Genomic DNA, 25,392 nt, shown 5'->3' on the forward strand with positions numbered 1-25,392 from the left:
CGCATTTCAGACAGGAAAATATCGTGAACGAACTTGCGAAAATATGTATGCACATTATGAAAGATATGTGCTCTTAACTGTATCAGAGATCGACTTCGCTACTACACCTGAGGAGCGACATAATTTGTAAAAGGCATTCATTCTGGGGAGACCCTATCTTAGCCCGACAATCGCATTGCTCAAGTAGAAAAGAAAAGCACACTGAAAAAGATACCAGTGTTTCTGTGAGTTCTTTTCGCTGCAGAGACCACTTCTAAGGGTGCACTGAAATAAAAAAAAAAAAAAACATTCCGTTGGAAAAGGAAAAACAAAAAAAAAATGTGCACTGAAAATTCAGTACCAACATTACCTTTTCTTCATTCTCTTCACCATCCACTTGTCCACGCTGAAGCTTCCCCGGCGAAGGTTGAAAAGTCTTTCCTTGCAAAGCTCAATTTCTTCTTTATCTTTGTTTATAAGAAAAAAAAAGAAAACTATGGCCAAGAAAAGCTCAGACGGTCAAAAGGAAAACAAATGTCTGCTTCACCTTAACTTGGTTCAGCCTTTCTCACTATGAGTGTGAATTGAGCACGAGTGAGTGAGCCAAAGGAGGGAAAAGAATTGTTTGGAAACACACTTTGCATATTAAATTAGGATAAATATTTCAACGTCACATTGCGAGACAGATTTGCTTTGGGCCGATCCTTGTGAGATGGTTCTACAAAAGCTTCGAAAAAATAAACTTTTGCACGCCGAGCTTTGGGAATCCTCTCCTTTCCGGTTGATGTCATGTTGGCTGCCATGCTGGTTTTGGTGTTTATGGGACATGTCAGATTGAGCAAACACAAACGAAGGATTGTTGTGAAAGATTGCGCTGTTTATCTTTGGAGTTTCTTCGCCCTGTGGAAGGCAATAGTTAATGCAACATTTTAGTTGACTTCAGAGAAGCTATGTGCTCAGGTGCCCCCGTATGTGAGCGAGATTTTCAGTCGAGGTGGCTGGCTCTTTTTTACTTATTTTTGAAACATAGCTTTCAAATCGTTATGGACATCATTATGAAACAGCCTATGTGGCCTAATTGATTCTCGTGAATTTGCAAAATTGTCCAGCTGAGTTCAACGAATCCAACTTGCAATGCTGTGCCTTCGTCGTCCACAACCACAACACTGCTCCCCTACCTCTACTAATTCATAATTAATTACACAAACAATTTACTCTTTGCCCTCCACCGATCCTGACCCTGCATGGCACAAGTTCTGGCAATTCCCAGAGTGTGCCTTTTCACTCTTCCTGCTTTCAACTTGCTTTTGTCCGTGTGATGAGCCCACTCATGACAACTGACGCTTTATGCTAATAATAATGGAGGTAATCTCTGCCTGTACATGAATGATTGATGTCGTTTATTGTTCTGATCTTCCCACCTCTCGTGGTATGGACATTCGCTCTGCAAACATGCAATTTATGAAATTGATTTGAAGTGGACATGGGACGTTTGCTTTCAATTTTAATTGATGAAGTTAGAGTGTTGAGATCTTTTAGTTGGATGGCTGGTTGTTAAGTTAGAACCTTACTGAGCAGTTCTCTGGGATTTCGGTCATTTGATTTTTTTTGTATTTTTTAATCCGACTGAAACTTTTTTGGAGCCTTCGGTATGTCCAAAGAAGCCATTTTGCATCATTAGTTTGTCCATATAATTTTCCATACAAATTTGGCAGCTGTTCATACAAAAATGATATGTGAAAATTCAAAAATCTGTATCTTTTGAAGGAATTTTTTGATCGAGTTGGTGTCTTCGGCAAAGTTGTATTTTTTATTTAACTTTTTGTCACTAAAACTTGATTTGCAAAAAAACACTATTTTTAATTTTTTTTATTTTTTGGTATGTTTTAGAGGACATAAAATGCCAACTTTTCAGAAATTTCCAGAATGGGCAAAAAATCTTTGACCGAGTTATGATTTTTTGAATCAATACTGATTTTTTCAAAAAATCTAAATATCGGTCGCAAAATTTTTTCAACTTCATTTTTCGATGTAAAATCGAATTTGCAATCAAAAAGTACTTTAGTGAAATTTTGATAAAGTGCACCGTTTTCAAGTTATAACCATTTTTATGTAACTTTTTTGAAAATAGTCGCAGCTTTTCATTTTTAAAAATTAGTGCGCATGTTTGCCCACCTTTGAAAAAAATATTTTTGAAAATCTGAGAAAATTCTCTATATTTTGCTTTTTCGGACTTTGTTGATACGACCCTTAGTTGTTGAGATATTGCAATGCAAAGGTTCAAAAACAGGAAAATTGATGTTTTCTAAGTCTCACCCAAACAGCCCACCATTTTTCAATGTCGATATCTCAGCAACTAATGGTCTGATTTTCAATGTTAATATATGAAATATTTGTGAAATTTTCCTATCTTTTCGAAAACAATATTTTCAAAATTTTCAAATCAAGACTAACATTTCAAAAAGGCCAAACATTCAATATTACGCCATCCACCCCAGGATTTGAACTGACGACCTTTGAATTTTAAGTCCAACTGCCTACCAATGATTCCACCGAGACAGGACCCAGAGAGACGACTCCAACACCAGGACTGTGCTAACGACCTAACCTCTAGGTTAGACTGGGGCCAACATTTACTTCCCCGTCCGACGGAAGGCGTGATCAGAGAAATCTCGTCTAGAGAAATGTCACCGGGACCTTCTGGGATCGAACCCAGGCCGACTGGGTGATAGGCAACCACGCTTACCCCTACACCACGGGTCCCGGCTCAATCATTCTAAAAATTTAATGTAAAAAATTGATGCACATTATGATTCTACTATTCTACTCGGCCGAAAAAAAATCAAGTTCATGGTTACCTCGAGTTTTAACTTGCGCAGAAATGTTGTTGGTCGGTGTAATAGTTGTGCAAACTGATCGAAAGGGAAGTAAGAAAACCAGAAATGCATCAACCTCTGCCTGCACTTTTTTCATTGTGCAAATTACGTCATACACCTACAAGAATCAATCCCATCAGCCATGTACGAAATAGCTGCGGAAAAGCTTGTTTCCACAGTGGTAGTGGAAGGTTCCTCAAAGATTTAAATTGATCCAACAGGAGCTTCCTCGTGTTCGTACTCGTGGCATCATTAGATGATCTCCAAAGCGATTCTTAATTTTTTGTCAGATTTTTCTTTTTCATCAGCATGTACCGTATCGTCCCGTACTGCAGAGCAACATTTCAAAAAGGCCAAACATTCAATATTACGCCCTTTTAAAATGTTAGTCTTGATTTGAAAAATTTGAAAATATTGTTTTCGAAAAGATCGGAAAATTTCACAAATTATATTCTCGCTGTTTTCTACGATTTACGTGCGAAAAAAAAAGTGTCCAGTGCCGAAACAAAACCGTTTGCTACACAATTACAGTGTTTGCAAGTACCGGCTAGTGTTTGACAAAGTTTTTTGAACATTTGTTTTCCCTCCTGCAAAGTGAGGTGATGTGCTAAGTGTGTGTGTGTGTTTTGAAACGCCAGCGCCAATAGTGTCCGGTAGCAGTATTATCACAATTTCGACATGGCAAAGAACCGCTCGAGTGACGAGATCTGCGATGTCTGCAACCGCGGTGCGCCACCCGGGTCCAAAGGAAAGCGAAAGCCAAAAACGATTACCTGGATCGGGTGCGATGCATGCCCGCGCTGGTTCCACCCACTATGTGTGAGAATCAGCGACTCGCAGATGGAGGAAATCGACGACTACCAGTACTTCTGCGAATCCTGCGCGGTACGTGGTTGTCTCATCCCGAAACCTCAACCCGTGATGACCGCTTCCGGAGAGGTCAGTGAGCTGAAGAAGGTCATCCAGGAACTGTCAGCGGAGCTGACCAAATTGCGGGCCGAGCTCGATGCTGCTCGCGAAACCAACAAGAAACAGTTAGATCGTCTTCGCAACGTCGTCAACAGCAACACCCGTTCGGAGGTCACCACGACTCGCCTAGCAAGTGATCTCAGCGAAAAGCTAGAGAAGATTGAGCGAGGAGCTCAACTCGCGAACACCTGCTCACAAACGATCAACTCCTGCAGGCTCGCGATCAACAAGATCCCGTTTAAGGTTGGCGAAAACGTCAGGCAGCTGGTTGCAGATGTACTGACCCTAGTAGGATGTAGCGATGAACAGGCGAGCATCACGGACTGCTTTCGTGTTCCTGCGAAACCATCAAAGTGGTCGGACCGTTCACTCACTCCGACGATCGTTGCGGTCTTCAGCAGTCTCGAGGCAAGGCAGAAGGTGCTACAGAAGTACTTCGAGCGGCACAAAGACGCTGCCCTACGAAACCTGAAACATGGACCCGCCCTGGACTACCGCTTCACCGTCAACGAAGTGCTCTCGATAAACACGTTCCGGATACGGAACCACGCGCTTCGGCTGAAACAACGAGGTGCGGCTCGGTCCGTTTTTGTGAGGAACGACAAGGTTTCTGTGCTTCTCCCAGGGCAAGTCAGATACACCCCCGTTAACTCTGTCGAGCATCTACAAGAACTGGTAAGTTCGGGGAGTTCCTCGGACTCTTCGTCTCTGTTTTTCGACGCCCTCTCTGCCAATGTCTCAGCATCTTCGCGCTGCTGACACGAAACGTCGCTGGCGTTTCTTCTCACCAAAATGACGAACATCGCTAACCTCCGAATCGGCCACCTGAATGTCAGGGGCCTTGAGCACCACATCGATGGTGTAAAACTTTTGCTCGACGCTCAACAATACCACTTCTTCGGAGTCACTGAAACAAAAATGAGAGCTTCCGCCCCGGTTGGACCGGTGCGAGTTCCAGCGTACAACCTTATCCGGCACTCACTGCCGTCTGGCCGCGGCCGGGGATCGAAGGCCTGCGGCGGCGTGGGACTTTACGTGCGACAGGGTCTCAAAGCAACGCCGGTCATCAAATCGACCCATGACATCGCAGCTCCGATCGCAACGAGGGTGGAGTACTTGGTAGTTCAAATTAGGATCAATGAACTTAACGTCGGGGTGGCTGTGGTGTACAATCCGTCGTGCTCGAATCCGTCGTTCGCCGTGCTCTACGAAAGGGTCCTTCTCGAGATGCTCGATCTTGGCTTTGACAGAACATTTATTATGGGAGATTTCAACATCAACGTAGCGTCTGTCTTGCCTTCGCTGAATCTGACCTCGTTGAGGCGGATTCACTCAACGTTCAACCTCACCGTTCTGCCTACTGGTCCCACAAGAATCACCGACACAAGCTCAACTACCATCGACCTGCTGATCACCGACTGTCCACAGTCCGTCCGAAAAGCAAAGGCGGTCTCCGCAAGCGCTATTTCTGACCATGAAGTGATCTACATGCTGGCTGACTTTCAGGTGAGGAATCAAAACCGGCGTACGACCCGAATCCGGAATTTCCGGAATGTCGACGTGCTACAGCTGCAAGCAGAGTATCGAACCAAGGATTTTCAACGCTTCTACGAGTCGAATGATGTAGAAGAAAAAGCAACGCTGTTGACTGCCGACCTGCAAGAACTCCTCGATCGACATGCGCCGGAAAGGATGATCTACGTCCGTGATGAAAGAACTCCTTGGATAACGCATCAAATCAAGCAGACCATCGAGCTGAGAGACCTCGTGCTGAAGCTGTACAAGCGTAACCCGAACCGGAGGCGAGGTGACCAGCAATGGTTGGAGCACTCGCGCTTGCACGATCGTGCGAACTCGCTGATTCATGCGGCCAAGAAGCGCTACGCTGATCAGCACTTCAATCATGAACTTCCCGCCAAAAAGCTCTGGAGCAACCTCAGAAGAGAAGGCATACACAACTCAGCCAAGGCAGACCCACCAGCAGAAGGAGTCGACGCTGATGATCTGAACCGTTTCTTTTCTGACGGTCACCGGGAGCTAGGAACGAACAGAGGCAGCACGCGGAGTAGAACACCAGCCCACAGAACAGTAGTAGATCACGGAGAAAACGGATTCAACTTTCGACAAACCAACTCAGAAGAAGTCAACCGCAAAATCCACGACATACAGACCAATGCCACAGGGACCGACGGCATACCTATCTCGTTTGTCAAAATGTTGTGCCCGCTGATCTTGCCGGAACTCTGTCACCTCTTCAACGCCATCATCACAGCTCGAGCTTTCCCGTCTTTGTGGAAAACAGCCATTGTAACACCGATCCCCAAACAACCAAGTCCTAGCCTGCCCAAGCATTTCCGCCCGATCAGTGTCCTTCCAGCGATGTCGAAGGTGTTGGAAAAATTCTGCTTGACCAAATCACCGATCATCTCGATAACCCGAACGCTCCGCTATTGGCCAAACATCAATCGGGATACAGGAAGGGATTCGGGACAACGACTGCTCTCGCCAAGGTAACGCACGACATCTACAGCAACTTGGATAACAACAGCTGCACCGTCATGGTTCTTGTCGATTTTTCACTTGCGTTTAACTGCGTCGACCACCATCTGCTCAAAGACAAGCTGAATCGAGAGTTCAGGTTCTCGAGCGCTTCCTGCGAGTTGGTCGCATCGTTCCTTGGCCAAAGAAAGCAATCCGTCCGCCTTGGTGATGCAGTTTCAGCAGTTCGTGATGTAACTGACGGTACACCGCAGGGATCCTGTCTCAGCGCTTTGCTGTTCAGCCTCTTCATCAACAGTTTACCCGGAGTCCTGCGATGCGAGTATCAATTGTATGCTGACGATCTTCAAATCTACGTGTCCGGGCCGATTGAACAGATCGAAGACCTGATTGCCAGCATCAACAACGACTTGGCTGCGATCACCAACTGGGCCAACCAAAATCGACTTCACCCGAACCCCAAAAAAACACAGGCCATCGTTTTCACCAAAGCAGGCTCGGTTCGACCCCACACGGATATCGTCTTCAGTGGAGAAGTTGTTCCACTGTCCGACAGGGTTGTCAATCTTGGTCTCCTGCTGGACAATAACATGACATGGAAGCATCAGGTCAACAGTGTGACACAGAAGGTATACAACACTCTAAGGACATTTCGCCGCTTTGCAGCAGTCCTCTCCCAACCGACACGGCGCAAGCTGGTCCAAGCTGTGATCATGCCTATGTTCACCTACTGTGACGTAGTCTATTATCACGGGCTTCCTGCGGCACACAAAGAGCAACTCCACCGGTGCTTCAAATCAGCGGTGCGGTTTGTGTACAATCTGCGACGTCGCGAAACAACTGCGGCCGTGCGAAGCACCATACTCGGACACGATTTGCCGATCAACTATCAGCTGCGGACGAGCTGCTTCATGAAGAAGGGGTACGATGGCAACCTGCCGGAGTACCTCCAACAACATCTGGTGAGAGGACAGCTTGAGCGGAACCGATCATTCATCATCCCGCGGCACACAACGACGAGTGGAAGAAGTGTTCTTGTCGCTGGAACCACGTGCTGGAACAACCTACCCCTGGAGCTGAAAACCCAGCCGACGCTGTCGGCATTTAAAAGTGCTTTTAAGAGATCGTTTGACGATTAGTTTTCTTTAGCTTACTTGTACCTGTTACCCTTTATTTGGATCCTTTGTAACTTTTCTAAATTTCCTAAAGTGTCTTCCTTGACCTGATTAACAGTGTAAACTAACAAGTTGTCGTACCCAATAAACCAACAAATTACAAATTACAAATTAAATTAACATTGAAAATCGGACCATTAGTTGCAGAGATAGAACATCAATTTTCCTGTTTTTAAACCTTTGCATTGCAATATCTCAGCAACTAAAGGTCGTATCAACAAAGTCCGAAGTAGCAAAATATAGAGAATTTTCAGCTTTTCAAAAATATTTTTTTCAAAAGTGTGCAAACATGTGCACTAATTTTTAAAAATGAAAAACTGCGACTATTTTCAAAAAAGTTACATAAAATGGCTATAACATGAAAACGGTGCACTTTATCAAAATTTCACTAAAGTAATTGCAAATTTGCAAATTCAATTTAACATCGAAAAATGAAGTTGAAAATTTTTTTCGACCAAAATTTCGATTTTTTGAAAAAATCCGTATTGATTAAAAAAATCATAACTCGGTCAATGATTTTTTGCACAACCCGGAAATTTCTCAAAAGTTGGCATTTTATGTCCTCTAAAACATATCAAAAAATAAAAAAAATTAAAAATAGTGTTTTTTTTGCAAATCAAGTTTTAGTGATAAAAAGTTAAATAAAAAAATCACCAAATTTTTTTTACCGTGTATCATTTTTTTCCAGTGTAGTCCGTATCCATACCTACAACTTTGCCGAAGACACCAAATCGATCAAAAAATTCCTTCAAAAGATACAGATTTTTGATTTTTCACATATCATTTTTGTATGAACAGCTGCCAAATTTGTATGGAAAATTATATGGACGAACTTATGATGCAAAATGGCTTCTTTGGGCATACCGAAGGCACCAAAAAAGTTTCAGTCGGATTAAAAAATACAAAAATTAAAATTGAAGAAAAAAGACCGATTTCGTAGAGAATTGCTCTACTATAATAATGATAATAATAATAATTATTATTATTATTCAATAAGCATACTCTTAGTAATCAACCAAATAATGAGCCCAAACATATTCACCACTTTTAAGGCTTCATCCATAAACTAAGTCACACTCTAGGGGGAGGATGGGTTTTTGCAAGCGTAACAAAGTGTGAAAAGGGAGGGAGTGGGGGTCGTTGAGACCGTGACGTCACGCTAGATAATTTCTCGAATACTGCAAATATAGCCTTAAATTATTTATATACAAAAAATCGTTTAGTGTTTGATTATAAATCAAATACAAGTTTTAAATAATAGATATATATGCTGATTTCTGCCACTACAATATTTAAAAAAAAAAGAAATTGAAAATAAATCAAAACGCAAACTATAAAAATTATAAAATTTCTTGATTTAATTTTGAATTGTCGATTCAATTAGTTTTTGTTAGTAAATAATCAATTTCGTAATTCGCAATAGGTTGTAAATAATAAAGTTTTGGAGTACCTTTCAACTATGATTTTTACTATAGTTCATTTTGATGTCCAATATATTCTAACAATTTATTTGCCAAAGGAAAAAATTGAAAGCAACCATCGAAAACCTTGAATTTAAAAAAATATAAATCATACAAAAAATAAGGGCCTCGTGGCACGGTGGTTAGCGGCTTCGGCTGCCGATCCCTAAGTTGCTGTGGGGCGTGGGTTCGATATCCTCCTGGCCTTCAATCGGATGGGGAAGTAAAACGTCGGTCTATTCGCATACATAACCTTCGGACGCCTATAAAGAAAAAAAAGGTTGAATTTTGTAATGAGCAATTCTCTGAGTTTTCGGTCATTCGTTTTTTTTGTATTTTTTAATCCGGCTGAAACTTTTTTGGTGCCTTCGGTATGCCCAAAGAAGCCATTTTGCATCATTAGTTTGTCCATATAATTTTCCATACAAATTTGGCAGCTGTCCATACAAAAATGATATGTGAAAATTCAAAAATCTGTATCTTTTGAAGGAATTTTTTGATCGAGTTGGTGTCTTCGACAAAGTTGTAGGTATGGATATGGACTACACTGAAAAAAAATGATACACGGTAAAAAAAATTTGGTGATTTTTTATTTAACTTTTTGTCACTAAAACTTGATTTGCAAAAAAACACTATTTTTAATTTTTTTTTTTTTTTTTGGTATGTTTTAGAGGACATAAAATGCCAACTTTTCAGAAATTTCCAGAATGAGCAAAAAAATCTTTGACCGAGTTATGATTTTTTGAATCAATACTGATTTTTTCAAAAAATCGAAATATCGGTCGCAAAAATTTTTCAACTTCATTTTTCGATGTAAAATCGGATTTGCAATCAAAAAGTACTTCAGTGAATTTTTGATAAAGTGCACCGTTTTCATGTTATAGCCAATTTTAGGTAACTTTTTTGAAAATAGTCGCAGTTTTTCATTTTTTAAAATTAGTGCCCATGTTTGCCCACCTTTGAAAAAAATATTTTTGAAAAGCTGAGAAAATTCTCTATATTTTGCTTTATTGAACTTTGTTGATGCGACCCATAGTTGCTGAGATATTGCTATGCAAAGGCTAAAAAACAGGAAAATTGATGTTTTCTAAGTCTCACCCAAACAACCCAACATTTTCTAATGTCGATATCTCAGCAACTAATGGTCCGATTAACAATGTTAAAACATGAAACATTCGTGAAATTTTCCGATCTTTTCGAAAAAAATATTTTCAAAAATTTAAAATCAAGACTAACATTTTAAATGGGCGTTATATTGGATGTTTGGCCCGTTTAAAATGTTAGTCTTGATTTTAAATTTTTCAAAATATTTTTTTCGAAAATATCGGAAAATTTCACGAATGTTTCATGTTTTAACATTGTAAATCGGACCTATAGTTGCTGAGATATTAGAAAATGTTGGGTTGTTTGGGTGAGACTTAGAAAACATCAATTTTCCTGTTTTTTAGCCTTTGCATAGCAATATCTCAGCAACTATGGGTCGCATCAACAAAGTTCAATAAAGCAAAATATAGAGAATTTTCTCAGGTTTTCAAAAATATTTTTTTCAAAGGTGGGCAAACATGGGCACTAATTTTAAAAAATGAAAAACTGCGACTATTTTCAAAAAAGTTACCTAAAAATGGCTATAACTTGAAAACGGTGCACTTTATCAAAAATTCAGTAAAGTACTTTTTGATTGCAAATTCGATTTTACATCGAAAAATGAAGTTGAAAAATTTTTGCGACCGATATTTCGATTTTTTGAAAAAATCAGTATTGATTCAAAAAATCATAACTCGGTCAAAGATTTTTTGCCCATTCTGGAAATTTCTGAAAAGTTGGCATTTTATGTCCTCTAAAACATATCAAAAAATAAAAAAAATTAAAAATAGTGTTTTTTTGCAAATCAAGTTTTAGTGACAAAAAGTTAAATAAAAAATCACCAATTTTTTTACCGTGTAGCATTTTTTTCAGTGTAGTCCATATCCATACCTACAACTTTGCCGAAGACACCAACTCGATCAAAAAATTCCTTCAAAAGATACAGATTTTTGAATTTTCACATATCATTTTTGTATGAACAGCTGCCAAATTTGTATGGAAAATTATATGGACAAACTAATGATGCAAAATGGCTTCTTTGGGCATACCGAAGGCACCAAAAAAGTTTCAGTCGGATTAAAAAATACAAAAATTAAAATTAAAGAAAAAAAACCGATTCCGTAGAGAACTGCTCTAATGTTAAAAATTTTGTAGGTTGAATATTACCTCTTTTTTGAGAAATGTTACATAAAAAATGTGTAAAAATAATATATTTATTCATATAAATATAGGGGGGAGGGTCCGACAACACAAAACCAAAACCTTTATTATCAGACCGATGAAAAATGGAAAAGATAAACGTATATGTGAGCTTAACATTTCGATCAAGTAGGTTTCCCATACTGATGGCCTACATATTTCAGGGTGTCATATTACACAGAATTTCATACAATAATGCAAAATTCATTTTACACCCAGGCCTTTTACACGCAGCTGGATTACTACTTTATTTGCTGTGTATTTGTTCTAAATAGCTGGAGATAATTCAGTTTTGTTCGTGAAAAGTTTACTCGTAGCCTTATGAGTGGAACTAACTTGCCCTCTGTATTTCTTATATTGCTGTTTTTGCATATGTTTAAGATTTTGTCATTCAAGTTTTGTCTTTTTCCGCTCGTTGGTGTGCAGGTGAGCTATCATATTGTCGATTTAAAGAAAAGTGGCTACAAGCTGGCGACGAAGCTTCACTTTTTTCCCACACATGATGAAAACTACAGTTTCTGAAACAAAATAAGGGAATCTGATCAACTTTAAAGACAAAAATGCCATTTTCAGAAACCAGGTAAACCCAAGCTTCACAGCTTCACCAACATTAAACATAGCTCACTGTTTGTGTTTGAAAGTCTTAATATCAGTTTTAACTCAAGTATGATAAAAAATATATTAAAAAATGTTTCTAAAACGTAAATACTTCCTGATTTACAATTTCTACTCTTTATAGGCAGATGAAGTGCTGACGGAGAAGAAAACAAAAACACTTCACCAGGTCGTGAAAACAGCCAGCCCCCTGACATTTTCTGACAATGCTGTTATCCACTAGATTCTTCGAAAAAGGGGCCGTTGATGTGGACGTGAAAAGTAGCGGTTGTTGCGAAACTGCTAGAGAAACCTCGCTACGCCAGTATAATAGAAGCTTTTTTTCTGCCTCCGTAAGTGTTTTTCCTTGTTATCCACGTTCAGTTTCAATTGGCTGCTGTCGCTGCAGCTACAGCTCCCAACCGTGGAGAAAAAAGTTGTTTTCGTACCAGCCACTTTTTCTAGCAAGTCAGTCGGTTTGAATTGTTATTGGTTCTCATCCACTTGCAACGAACTTTTTTTTTTTGTTGAGGGGTTGTTTTCGACTTGTGTTTTTCTTTTCATACCCTTTTTTGCTTTGAATTAAAACTGAAGCTGTTGTGTTGATTACTATTAGATTACTGCGAAAGCTTTAAACCAGATAATGTTTTAATATTATATTTAGTATTTTTCCTATGGTTCTACATTTTGAGATATTGATAGTATCTCTACCAAAAATTAGCAATATTTGTTGATAATTGTCGAGATTCTGCTAAAAACAAAAAAAAAATCAATCAGATTAAAGATAACAAGTCTTGTTTCAAACTATTTTGCGACATTTCTGTTTAAACAAATGACTTATTACCCAGCAAAAAAAGTTGAATTTTGGAATGTTGAAAATTTGATTGGTTGAAAATGACCTATTTTTTGAGTAATATCACTCAAAAAATGTTTAAAAATGTTAACCTGATGAATATTCATCGAAAACTGATGAAAATTTAACAATTCCTGATGTAATATTTTATTTTTTTTTGCCACAAAATCTGTCACCGTTTCCTGGTGAATATTAGCTTCATTTTTTCTGTGTATACTACCGAACAAAAAACATGTTATTCATTTATTTAACAAAGTTAAGTTAATCATTTCCATATAAAATCGTGGCTGGCTGCTTAACCACTACTCAAAAGGATTGTACAGGGGACAGATCGACCATAAAAAAATAACAATAATAATAATAACAATAATTCAATATGTGTGATTATTCAGATAAAGACATCATCCTACCGACAAACAGTATTTACCTCCGAAAAAAAACACATCGAATATCAAGTAGATTCATATCCTTCTAAAATAAAAATACTGAGTGACAGAAATAAATGTTCGCCCTGCAAACGACTTGTTTTATTTTTCGATCTTTCCCATCTTTTCAAAACACGTTAAGAAAAAACTGTCTCTCCTGCAGCTATTCTCGCATCATTGAGAAGCATCTGGATGCTGCCTCGTTCTGGCCCCAAAATCGATATGTATGCATCGAGTTTGTACAAATTTTATTGATTGGCGTATGAACTCATACAATTTATCGCCCGATACATACACATACACACACAAACCAGCAGCTTGCACACGTGTCTGCCGGACCACGTTTTCCCTTGTGTCTTCGCAGATTTATGCGGTCAGGTCAGGTTTGTTCGCCCAATCTGCTGTATTTGCGAGTGAATCATAAAATTACAGATGGCAAATGACGGCACCCTGACCACAGGAAGCTGGTTCACTTATGGAACACATACACAACCGCAAAATGTGACTGTGTTTGTGTTAATGTGATGGTACCCTAACCTTCTGCGACTGGATTTTTGTTTGCTCAGGGGCTAGGTCAGTGTTTACTTGGTTCGATTTTTGTCTGGATTTCTGGAAATGATACAGTATCCATGAGCAATGCTTATTAAGCGTATCGATTACACATCTCGTAATTTATCAATTACACAACTCAACATTTTGAAAGTTGATGTCAGTAAACGTTTCAATTTCATCAAGTTATGGTACTTTTGGTGTCACTTAACACACTCCAATCGACAGAATAAAATTTCGGTGAATTTTCTGCAAATAATTAAAATTGTATGTTTTAGATATATTAAACCATTTTAAACGACCATAATTTATACTAGAAATTTCCAATTTTATTTATTGCCAGAAAATTTACTTAAATTCAATCATGCCAATTAAAGCATGTTGATGGATCCCAAATCTATAATACTTGAAACAGAAGCGTTTACATTATTTTCAAAAATGTAGTTTTTGATTGATAACAGGGTCCTAAAGCTCTTTGTAATTTTTTACATGCAACGATAAAAACACGAATAAACCCGTTTCTGATCACTTTTTTTTTTCATTTAAATGCAAAAAATAAAAAATAAAATGATAGGAAAGCCCCTTGGAGTAGGATACCCCTTTGCTGTCAAGAAGGGCTGCGAAGTTATTTTTTTTAATTGAATAAAAAATCCATACAAAATCCTTTGCGGTCGTGTACTCAGAAAAATAAGCTTTATCGTTGCGAACAATAATATCAACAATTTAAGCTAAATTTTTTGAACCGAGTAACCCTCACTTTTACTTTCACTGCTCGAACAACCTTCGAGTCACGGGGTGTCACCAGATGCTCTGCGACTTGACTTAGCCCTGGGCTCTATTGATTAGACTGCAGGAAATAGGTAAATTTCCCATATATATTCAACATTTTTTTAGTTCAATCAACCGAGAGAAATCAATCGACCGTTGACGCAATACACTGTAGTCATTCTCAGCTTCTGTGCATAAATCACGCAACGCTTTCGATGATGAAGCAGTAAAAGACTAAATTTGCCGAGAGCTCTGCAAAATACCCGAGCAGACGGAAATAACTTGGGAAGGTCAGTTTTTGATATTGTGAAAAGATCGAAATATGTTATTGGGATGATCGGATTAGTTGTTAAAATAACAAAAATCAATAACAAAGATTTGTTCGAAGAATAACTTAAACTGTTATTATGTTGTTATTGCAATAACAAACCAATAACACAGAAGGAATCATGAAGGAATAACAAGATTTGTTATTTTGTGCGGAGAGGTGGAGCAGCATAATAACAAAAATGTTATTGAACTGGTATGTCTCCATAACAAAAAAAGTTATTGTTTTGGTTTATTTGTAATTTGCAAATAAACCTGCAGTTGCCATAACTCCTCTGTACTAGTCAGGGCTGCAGAGTCGGATACCTCCAAGCGACTTTGAATCCATACTTTGAAGACAACTCCGACTCTGGATGCACGATATGACGTCAACGACGACTTCAGCTCTCCAGAAATACCCGACTTCACAGATTCCGACTCCAAGTAAAAGTTGCTGAAAATTTGCTGAATCCGATGCAGTCTCCGAGGTCTCACTCCAGCTCGAACTTCAACGTCAGCTCCGACTTCCTGGCTCTGTGAAAATAATAACAGTTTTTGTTATTCACACTTCAAAAATTCTCAATAAATAAGTCAATTCCGTTAGGGAATATAACAAAATTAAAAAAAATGAACTCTCAAAAGTTAATTTATCGGATTAATTTTAGCTTGAAACCCCATTTCATGGTGAAATAAATGACCCCGATGAAATTGGTCAAAATTATTTCATAGTTCTAGCCAATTTTAGTAAAATCCCTTAGGTAGTATATCAAATAATTAAAAAAATCAACTTTCAAAATTTCAACTTTTTAGAATAATTTTAGCTTAAGGACCCCATTTCATGGCCAAAATAATGACCCCGACAAAATTAATCAAAATTATTCCATAGTTCTAACCAATTTTAGCAAAGTCCCTTAGGGGGTATATCAAATAATTAAAAAAAAAACAACTTTCAAAATTTCAAATTTTTAGAATAATTTTAGCATAAGGACCCCATTTCATGGCCAAAATAATGACCCCGACGAAATTGGTCAAAATTATTCCATAGTTCTAGCCAATTTTAGCAAAGTCCCTTAGGGCGTATATCAAACAATTAAAAAAATCAACTTTCAAAATTTCAACTTTTTAGAATAATTTTAGCTTAAGGACCCCATTTCATGGCCAAAATAATGACCCCAACGAAATTGGTCAAAATCATCCCATAGTTCTAGCCAATTTTAGCAAAGTCCCTTAGGGGGTATATCAAATAATTAAAAAAATCAACTTTCAAAATTTCAACTTTTTAGAATAATTTTAGCATAAGGACCCCATTTCATGGCCAAAATAATGACCCCGACGAAATTGGTCAAAATTATCCCATAGTTCTAGCCAATTTTAGCAAAGTCCCTTAGGAGGTATATCAAACAATTAAAAAAATCAACTTTCAAAATTTCAACTTTTTAGAATAATTTAAGCTTAAGGACCCCATTTCACGGCCAAAATAATTACCCTGACGAAATTGGACAAAATTATCCCAAAGATCTTAACATATTTAACAAAAGAAAAATAATAACAGATTGTGTTATGGACACTTAGAAACTTTTCCATTTGTGCGATTTGTGGTAATTTTATTTCTAAGTCAGTATACCGAACGAATAACAAATTTTGTTATTAGGAGAGTTTTGAAATGTATAACATTTCCTCTTATTAGCGTGTTATTAAACATTTTCAATATAATATCACTTCAATACCAAATTTTGTTATTTTATCAGAAACTGTTATTATTTTTTCTTCTTGAAGTTGAACTTCAGGATAAAATAATAACACTTTTTGTTATTTTAACAGGATTTGTTATTGAAATATTATTAATTTTGTTATTACCGTCTGCCCGGGTAAACTGAAAATAACAACGCTTCGCAGGTGTAGCATCGGCTCCCAGCTCATTGCATGTGGTTATGTATGAACCTGAGTTGCCCGAGCAGACGGAAATAACTTAGAAAGGTCAGTTTTTGATATTGTGAGAAGATCGAAATATGTTATTGGGATGATCGGATTAGTTGTTAAAATAACAAAAATCAATAACAAAGATTTGTTCGAAGAATAACTTAAACTGTTATTATGTTGTTATTGCAATAACAAACCAATAACACAGAAGGAATCATGAAGGAATAACAAGATTTGTTATTTTGTGCGGAGAGGTGGAGCAACACAATAACAAAAAATGTTATTGAACTGGTTTGTCTCCATAACAAAAAAAGTTATTGTTTTGGTTTATTTGCCATTTGCAAATAAACCTGCAGTTGCGATAGCTCCTCTGTACTAGTCAGGGCTGCAGAGTCGGGTACCTCCAAGCGACTTTGATTCCATACTTTGAAGACAACTCCGACTCTGGATGCAGGATATGACGTCAACGACGACTTCAGCTCTCCAAAAATACCCGACTTCACAGATTCCGACTCCAAGTAAAAGTTGTTGAAAATTAGCTGAATCCGATGCAGTCTCCGAGGTCTCACTCCAGCTCGAACTTCAACGTCAGCTCCGACTTCCTGGCTCTGTGAAAATAATAACAGTTTTTGTTATTCACACTTCAAAACTTCTCAATAAATAAATCAATTCCGTTAAGGAACATAACAATATTAAAAAAAATGAACTCTCAAAAATTAATTTTATCGGATTAATTTTAGCTTAAGGACCCCATTTCATGGCCAAAATAATGACCCTGACGAAATTGGTCAAAATTATCCCATAGTTCTAGCCAGTTTTAGTAAAATCCCTTAGGGGGTATATCAAATAATTAAAAAATCGACTTTCAAAATTTCAACTTTTTAGAATAATTTTAGCTTAAGGACCCCATTTCATGGCCAAAATAATGACCCTGACGAAATTGGTCAAAATTATCCCATAGTTCTAACCATTTTAAACAAAGTCCTTTAGGGGGTATATCAAATAATTAAAAAAATCAACTTTCAAAATTTCAACTTTTAAGAATAATTTTAGCATAAGGACCCCATTTCATGACCAAAATAATGACCCTGACGAAATTGGTCAAAATTATCCCATAGTTCTAACCATTTTAAACAAAGTCCTTTAGGGGGTATATCAAATAATTAAAAAAATCAACTTTCAAAATTTCAACTTTTAAGAATAATTTTAGCTTAAGGACCCCATTTCATGACCAAAATAATGACCCTGACGAAATTGGTCAAAATTATCCCATAGTTCTAACCATTTTAAACAAAGTCCTTTAGGGGGTATATCAAATAATTAAAAAAATCAACTTTCAAAATTTCAACTTTTAAGAATAATTTTAGCTTAAGGACCCCATTTCATGACCAAAATAATGACCCCGACTAAATCGGTCTAAATTATCCCAAAGATCTAAACATATTTAACAAAAGAAAAAATAATAACAGATTGTGTTATGGACACTTAGAAACTTTTCCATTGTGCGATTTATGGTAGTTTTATTTCTAAGTCAGAATATCAAACAAATAACGAATCTTGTTATTGGGAGAGTTTTGAAATGTATAACATTTCCTCTTATTATCGTGTTATTAAACATTTGAAGTATAATATCACTTCAATACCAAATCTTGTTATTTTATCAGAAACTGTTATTATTTTTTCTTCTTGAAGTTGAAGTTCAGAATAAAATAATAACACTTTTTGTTATTTTAACAGGATTTGTTATTGAAATATTATTAATTTTGTTATTACCGTCTGCCCGGGTGGAGCTGGTGGTGCTTGCCTCCGATGAAACAATCATAAATCGTTGCCGATAGAATGCTTAATGAGGCGATAAATTTGAGATCGATATTGTGTTTTTGCCCGATGCTCACTAGTATCAGCATCGTTATCGTGATTTGCACGATATTCAAGCACGGTCGTGAGAAATGTTTGGTGTAGCCTAATTGAGCAGAAAATAGGCATTTAAAGTGTTTTAGCCAAAGTTGCGTATTTCGTATTTCATAGATTTATTTGACACAGAATAATATTTTCGCGATCTTTTAAGAGGAATTTCTTCATCGCGTACCAATTCACAGATTGCTTGATTGATTGTGTTTGACTATTGCAAAATAATAAAAACGGACAATCACACCGTTTTTGCAAACTGAATATGTATTATTCTTAAGGGGTTAAATACATGTAGAAAATCACAAAATGTCATATTGCAGATAATTTATAAAATCCACTAAAATGACGATTTCAAACACTTCGGAAAGTTTCATGATGATTTTTCATGATTAAACTGAGTAAGAGTCGATTTAAGCTCAAAGTTTTGCCATGCGTAAAGCGAAATGTCATCATCGAGTTGATTTACGGGTGCCACGATATCTCAAAATGAGATGGACAAAATTCGCTGAAATTTCGGTTGAAGACTCTCAAGACATATCCCGTGGGCATGACAAACAAATCAAAAACTAACGATTTTTTATATGAAAAACATGAAAACATTTTAATATTTTTTAAAAATAAACTTTTTGAAAATCAGCCTTCGTCATGCACACGGAACTAGTTAAATGTATCTTCACCAAAATTTTGAGTCGATTAGGTCAAAGCAGTGTTGAGATATCGTGACACCCGCTTTTTTCAAACTTCAAACTTCAAATAGCTACATCTCGGCGAAGACACAACAAAATGTGTTCAAATTTATTTCATTGATAAATGAAAATGTATATTTTAATGCCCTGAAAACAAATTTGAAAAAAGTTAAAGCATGATTTACATGTAGGGGAAATATACACAGTTTAAGCATAATTAGCGGTCGTATTTGAATGATGCTGGATAATCTGGAGTGTTCCTTGAAATTCACTAAAACCAAGTACACCAACGAGTATAGCATTTTTCCCTGAACATTTCTGTTTTTTTTCACATTTATTAAATGTAGATGAAATCATTATTTTTATGCTTGTTTCTATTGTTGGTTCAGGAACACGAATTTGCTAAAATTGGTACCAAAGAATCTCCCGAGCTAAATAAAATTTACAAAAAAATATATTTGCACATTACCTTTTTTTTAAATTCATTTGTCTTTAAAATGAAAAGATATAAATTTACTAATTTTTGACAAGAAATCTGAACAGCTATTCAGTGCGCAAATTGTCGTTTGGAGAAAAATAAGATAAATAGATAATAAGATAATAAAATTTTGCCTCAGTTACAAACATATTAAATTTTTTGACGCATTCAAAACCTTAAAACATTGTGTCTCGATTTGCCCAACTTTTTCATTCAGCTCAGTGCTAGTTTGATATAAACAAACAATTTCGGGCAGATTGGTTAGGTCCAAACGACGCCCCTTACTTAGGGGGTATGCCCTGTTTGTGGGCTCGATCTAAAGTGACAAAATTTCAACCCTCAATTCGTTTTAAGTGGAATGTTTGCAAAAAGAAAAATAATTGTTTGTTCTTCAGGTGGGACACAATTTGAAATTAAGTTTCATCAGGTGCAAAAAGACTTTTCCCATGAATTGCACCGGCAAAAAGTGAACAGATGAAATAGCACACAAAAAAGACCTTGGACAATTTTCACACCCTTACGAACTTTTCCTTTTCTGGCGGTTTTCTTTTTTTTGTCGTCCCTTCCTTCCGTCAGGACACGGGTTCACGTTCGCTACCCCTTTTGTCGGTTCTTATTATTATCCTTCCGGGGCTTTCATTCTTATTATGCGATGAGATTCTTTCGCCATTCTTTCCGGTGGCCTTCCATTTTTTTTTTCGTTTGCGAACACTCAATGTTGTGCTCGAGGTGGTCCACAAAGACTGGCGGCCATCATCTCAGCATCGTTAGCGTTCCTCACCAGCAGCATGGGTTAAAGTTTTCCTTTGTTTTTATAATTTCTTGGAGGGTAGGATTTTGCCGGTAGGGGGTTATGTCACCTTTAATTTTTTAAGTAAACTTTTGAGATAAATTGCTGCACCGATATTGTGTTACCACCAAGAGTGTAACACGGAAAGGAGATCCATCGGCAAATCAGCAGAGAGATTATCCTGACTTGTTTTCGCTGATTTTTGCGAGTTTTTTTTGCTAAATTTTTTCGCTAAAACCAGCGGTTGATCAAAATCAAATCTAGCAACATAGTTCTGCTGGTTTGTTTTCGCTAATTACTGCCGTAACATTTGACGGTAGAAAAACTAGCGAAATTCATCGCTGTTTTCAGCATAGTCCTCTTCTACCCTGGTAGAAATTCCACTGAAAGCGGTAGCTGTATAAATTATAGTTGCCATTCTCATCTCAGAGTTCATTGACGGAACTCAACAATTTTTTGAACTACCAAAAATGTCAAAAATTCAAACGCGTAAGTACACAAAACCCTTAGAGTGAAATGGGAACTTGTTTGCAAACTTGTCAAATCATTCGGAGTTATGTTTTGTGACCCTTGCCAACAAAGTTTCACTTGTTAGGAAACAACAATGTAACTTATAAATTCATCCGACTTTTTGATATTTATTGTGTTATCGTTTGGAACTGCTTGTGAAATGTCTCCCAAAACTAGCACAATAATTTCCTGGTTGATTTTATAGCACAAACGTCAATGATAGAAAACGCTAATCCAGTGCAAAAAATCACCGGTCTTACGAAAAATTCTGCTTGACCAGCGAAATGTCTCCGAAACCATCACAATCATCTCTGGTTGATTCTAAAACCCGGCCACTTTTTCCAAGCCAGCGAAAAAACTTTCTGATTCTAGCGAAACTGATCCCCCAAAACAGCGATTTATTTACCGAACCAGTAGTTTTTTACTGGGATTAGTGCGCCAACCACGGGGCGGGATTTTATTAAATGTTCAATATATTGCATTATTATATTTAATTGATTACATAAAAACACTGTATTTTATACTAAACACATCCTACAAAACACATATGAAAATATAAACTGGAGCGATTGGTACAGTATGTCCACGCATTCTTCCATTCCTGTAGATTCTGTGAAATGTGATCCGTTCTCAGAATTCTCTCTGCGGTAAACACTATGCAGTAGGGCTGGCCACTTTAATTTTTGCAATACATGTTTGGGTGTTCTCAGATATGCTGCAGTTGTAAATAATGGCAAGAAAAATGATAGGGGCGTAATCTTATCAAAAGACTTTTCAGCATGCTTTTATCGGACTAGCTGCGTTTGTGTTGGATTAGATTAGATTAGATTAGATTAGAACCAGTAGTTTTTTTACTGGTTTGGTAAAATTCATCGACTTTCAAACTCGCGAAAATAAAAACGATAATAAAAGTGATTTGTGCAGGCTCAGAAATTAGCGACTTTTTTCACTAGTTATAGCGAACTTTATCACGTTTTGGCGGTTTTGCAACAGTCATTGAATTTTCAACTGTCAAAAATTAAAATATTTTTTTTGTTGAGGATCCTTTACTATAATTATCTGAAATTTTCCCCTGTATGATTTTTTTTTATCTTCTAACATTCGTCTCGTCGTGGTCGCCTTGATTCATCCGTTGCCTTAACCTTCTGCAACCTACAAGGCCTGCTTATCGCGGCTTAATTACACTCCCACGACGGGACGGGTGGCAGGTAAGCTTGTGGAAAAAATACAATTGTTGAAGGAAACATGCCTCCAGGGAAAGGGCAAGTGTGGGATTTGACGGTATCTGGAGAGACTATCGAAAAAAAGTGCAGGCTTTCGCTCAAGTGGACAGACGTGGAAATAAGGACCTTTAAAAGAGGTTGGCCTCTTGAGCCATCTCCTAGGTCAAGTGACTCTTACCAGAGAACTAGCAAGTATTAGGTAAAAATTAACGAAAGCGGCAGACGTTAAAAAAATAGAAGGTTGTACTAAGCAAGGGGTGCCGAAGAAGGATAGATAAATCAAAATTTAATTAGATTGCTTTCAAATTTACACTAGAATGGCCTTTCAATGGTATCACTCTTGGATGGGGTTGTAGCTTACGGTCAACCCAAACGACGTCCGTCAAATATGCGGTGAATTTGCACAAACTTGACCAAGTCAAACCAAAGTTGTCTGTCTAGTGCTCTTGTGAATTTGATTGTGGTGCACTGGAGGATCTTCTAGCCGCATCAGAGTTCTTTTTATTCGATTTTTCTCTGGATGATAATTTGCGTTCTAATAAAAGCCTGCCTGAAATCATCCAGCTGGATTATTTTGAAAACTTGTTAGGTGCTATAATCTCAAGTTTGTGTCTAAGTTTTTCGATCGCACTCATTTGAAAAAAATGATTGCCAAGAGAAAAAATCGGAATTAACGGAATTTTAGCATATTGGTAAGTTAAGAGGCAGTTTATGTAGAATTTGCTCGATTTGTTCTAGAAGTCGTATTGATTTGGACAAAACTTTCAGCGTTTGTTTGTCTGTACATGAGATGAACTCATGCCAAATATGAACCCTCTACGACATAGGGAAGTGTTTGTAAAATTTCATCAATTCCAACCCCCTCAGTTGCATTCGAAAGGGCAAAGTTGGACTTGCGACTTTTTTTTGCAAGAATGGGAGTTTAACTGTTAAAGCTCTTCAAAATTTGCCATAAACATCCAAGATTGATTAAACTTATTCTCATGGCTTTTGAAAATTACTGTTAAAAATGGATTTTTACAAATCTTATTATCTTTTTGTTACAGCCTCAAACACCAATTCTTCTGTAAGTAAAAAATAAGGGAATGGCATTGACTACGGCCTCAGTCCTTTAAATATTAATTTTAGTGAATTACACTGTTAAAGCAACTTATTTTGCAAAACTATTGAAAAAAAAACTAACTTACAAACAAACTAACTAACTTCACTCATGGTCATAACATGAGATCGGGTTGCTAGATCTTCAATGTTTTAGACTCGTTTAAAAGGTCCTATGATTACCTGTTCAATGTTGCATAACATGGTGGTATTTGAGTCGATTTGCGATCACTTATCTTACTTCAGGATATGTTTTAAAACACATTTTTACAATTCCGTGAGACTACTTACTTTTCCTGTCATTCTTAAACGACGAAAGAGCCTACTTTTCTGTACCAATAATAACAGAATCGAATAGTAACACTTTTCAAACAAAAATGCTGAAAAGTTCTACTTTTCAGTCCTGCAATGGGTGCTGAAAAGTTGAACTTTTCAGCATTTGTTTCGAAAAGTAACACTTTTCAACAGTTTTTTTTATTTAAACGATTTATGAACAAAATAATAAACATTTGACTTAAAATTTCACTCAATGTGTGTTTTTTCTGAATAGCAAAAAATGTTACATGAAACACGTTGCAAAACTTGATTTTTTCAGCACTCTTCGTATTTATCCAACTCGGTGAACCTCGTTGGATAAATGTACGATTTGTGCTGAAAAAATCCTCTTTTTGCAACTTGTTGCATAAACTACTATTTTATGAATAACTTTTGAACTACTTATCCAAACTTTATAAAATGATCGGTACGTATGGGACCCTAAACCAAGTCAAATGCGCCTGATTTAGCCAGTGCTGAGAAAACTGAGTGACATTATTGGTCCAATACACGCACACAGATATTTGTTCAGTTTTTGGTTCCTAGGTATACATGAATGTAGGTTTTTGAGCTTTTTGTAGATTATAGCCATACCTTAATGAGGAAGGCAAAATACAGTAAAACCAGCCAAGTAATGTTACACCTGGAAATGGTGATAGATTTTGTGTCAACAAAACATTCAATTTCAAATATTTTTATGTGAAATTAAATCGTAAATGACCAACCATTTAAATATTCATACTACCAATATTTAACATTTTTTCAACTGCGTGAGGATCAAAAAATCTAAGATTATTTGAATGGTGTTCTTCAAGTTTAAGATCGATAGTTTCAAAGCAAAATTGTAAGAAATGGGACAAAGTTGAGCAAAATTAATAAAAACAGCAAACCAAACTCCAACATTTAGTCATCGTAGTTTCAGTGATGTTTTACATTTGCGGTGAACTCATACAGTCCGACGTTGCCATTCTGCCAGGAGGGTTCATTTGCTGCATTTTGTAACATACAATAGAAGACCGCAACTCCGAATTTTGGCAACTTTCCACGTGCTTCGAAACCGTTAGCTGCTTGTTTTAAAAAACCACTTTGTCTATTTGCTTGTGTGCGCTATTATCTTTCAGTCTTTGCTCAGTCAAACCAGAGCATTTAAAGGGAGTGCGCTTTTGGCTGCGGTGAATAAATTAAACCGTAAAGTATATTCACTGTGAAAATTTATTTCATGGACTGTACGAGTGACACAGTGTTACGGAAACACCACTGCTGGTCATTATTTACGGAAGTTTTTTCCCCATCCTCATTGCCAACCCGGATAAATCCTCCTCCCTGGACTTTGCCATGTCCACTTTCTTCATTTAACCATCACTTTTCCGGAGTAGCTGAAAATTTCCCGGGACTTTCCCAACATTTTCCGCATTCGATATTTCGTTCTCGGTCTCTCTTTTGCGCAGCCAGACAACAGCCAGGGTCAGTGGTACTATCTAGAGTAATTTATCTCGGGGCAAATTAAAGGCGGAATGCTTTATCGTTAATTATGCGGTTAATTTAACGCAGGAAGAAGTTTATCCTTCAAGTCGCACTTCTCCCAAGTGACAAGTATGATGTGCTCATTAGGGTAGAATCCAGTTGTTTGGATTAAAATTTGTCAGATCAAATCAGCAACATATTTTCTCAGTTCTTACTGGGGTCTAAAACAAGCTTTCAAAATCAGGAAGCAATTGGTTGAGC

At 37.2% G+C, this 25,392-nt stretch overlaps 1 protein-coding gene across 4 annotated transcripts in view; it reads left to right on the forward strand.

The window, feature by feature from the left end:
- LOC119765461 overlaps nucleotides 1-25,392 on the forward strand; it is a 370,431-nt gene that overhangs the window by 274,859 nt on the left and 70,180 nt on the right. The window contains exons 4-5 of one of the 4 annotated variants that reach the window (XR_005276747.1): nucleotides 11,668-11,821; nucleotides 11,981-13,065. The exons of 2 other annotated variants lie outside the window; for them this stretch is intronic. Coding sequence is in view for 1 of the 2 variants with exons in the window: in XM_038249336.1 (XP_038105264.1) it covers nucleotides 11,981-12,079 (99 nt within the window). In the remaining variant the exon portion in view is untranslated. Of the gene's footprint in view, nucleotides 1-11,667; nucleotides 11,822-11,980; nucleotides 13,066-25,392 lie in introns of those variants that run through there. One more of the 4 variants, XM_038249336.1, reaches the window with a different exon arrangement.

This window comes from Culex quinquefasciatus, chromosome 1 (assembly GCF_015732765.1).
Source record: "Culex quinquefasciatus strain JHB chromosome 1, VPISU_Cqui_1.0_pri_paternal, whole genome shotgun sequence".
In the NCBI taxonomy this organism is placed as follows: domain Eukaryota; kingdom Metazoa; phylum Arthropoda; class Insecta; order Diptera; family Culicidae; genus Culex; species Culex quinquefasciatus.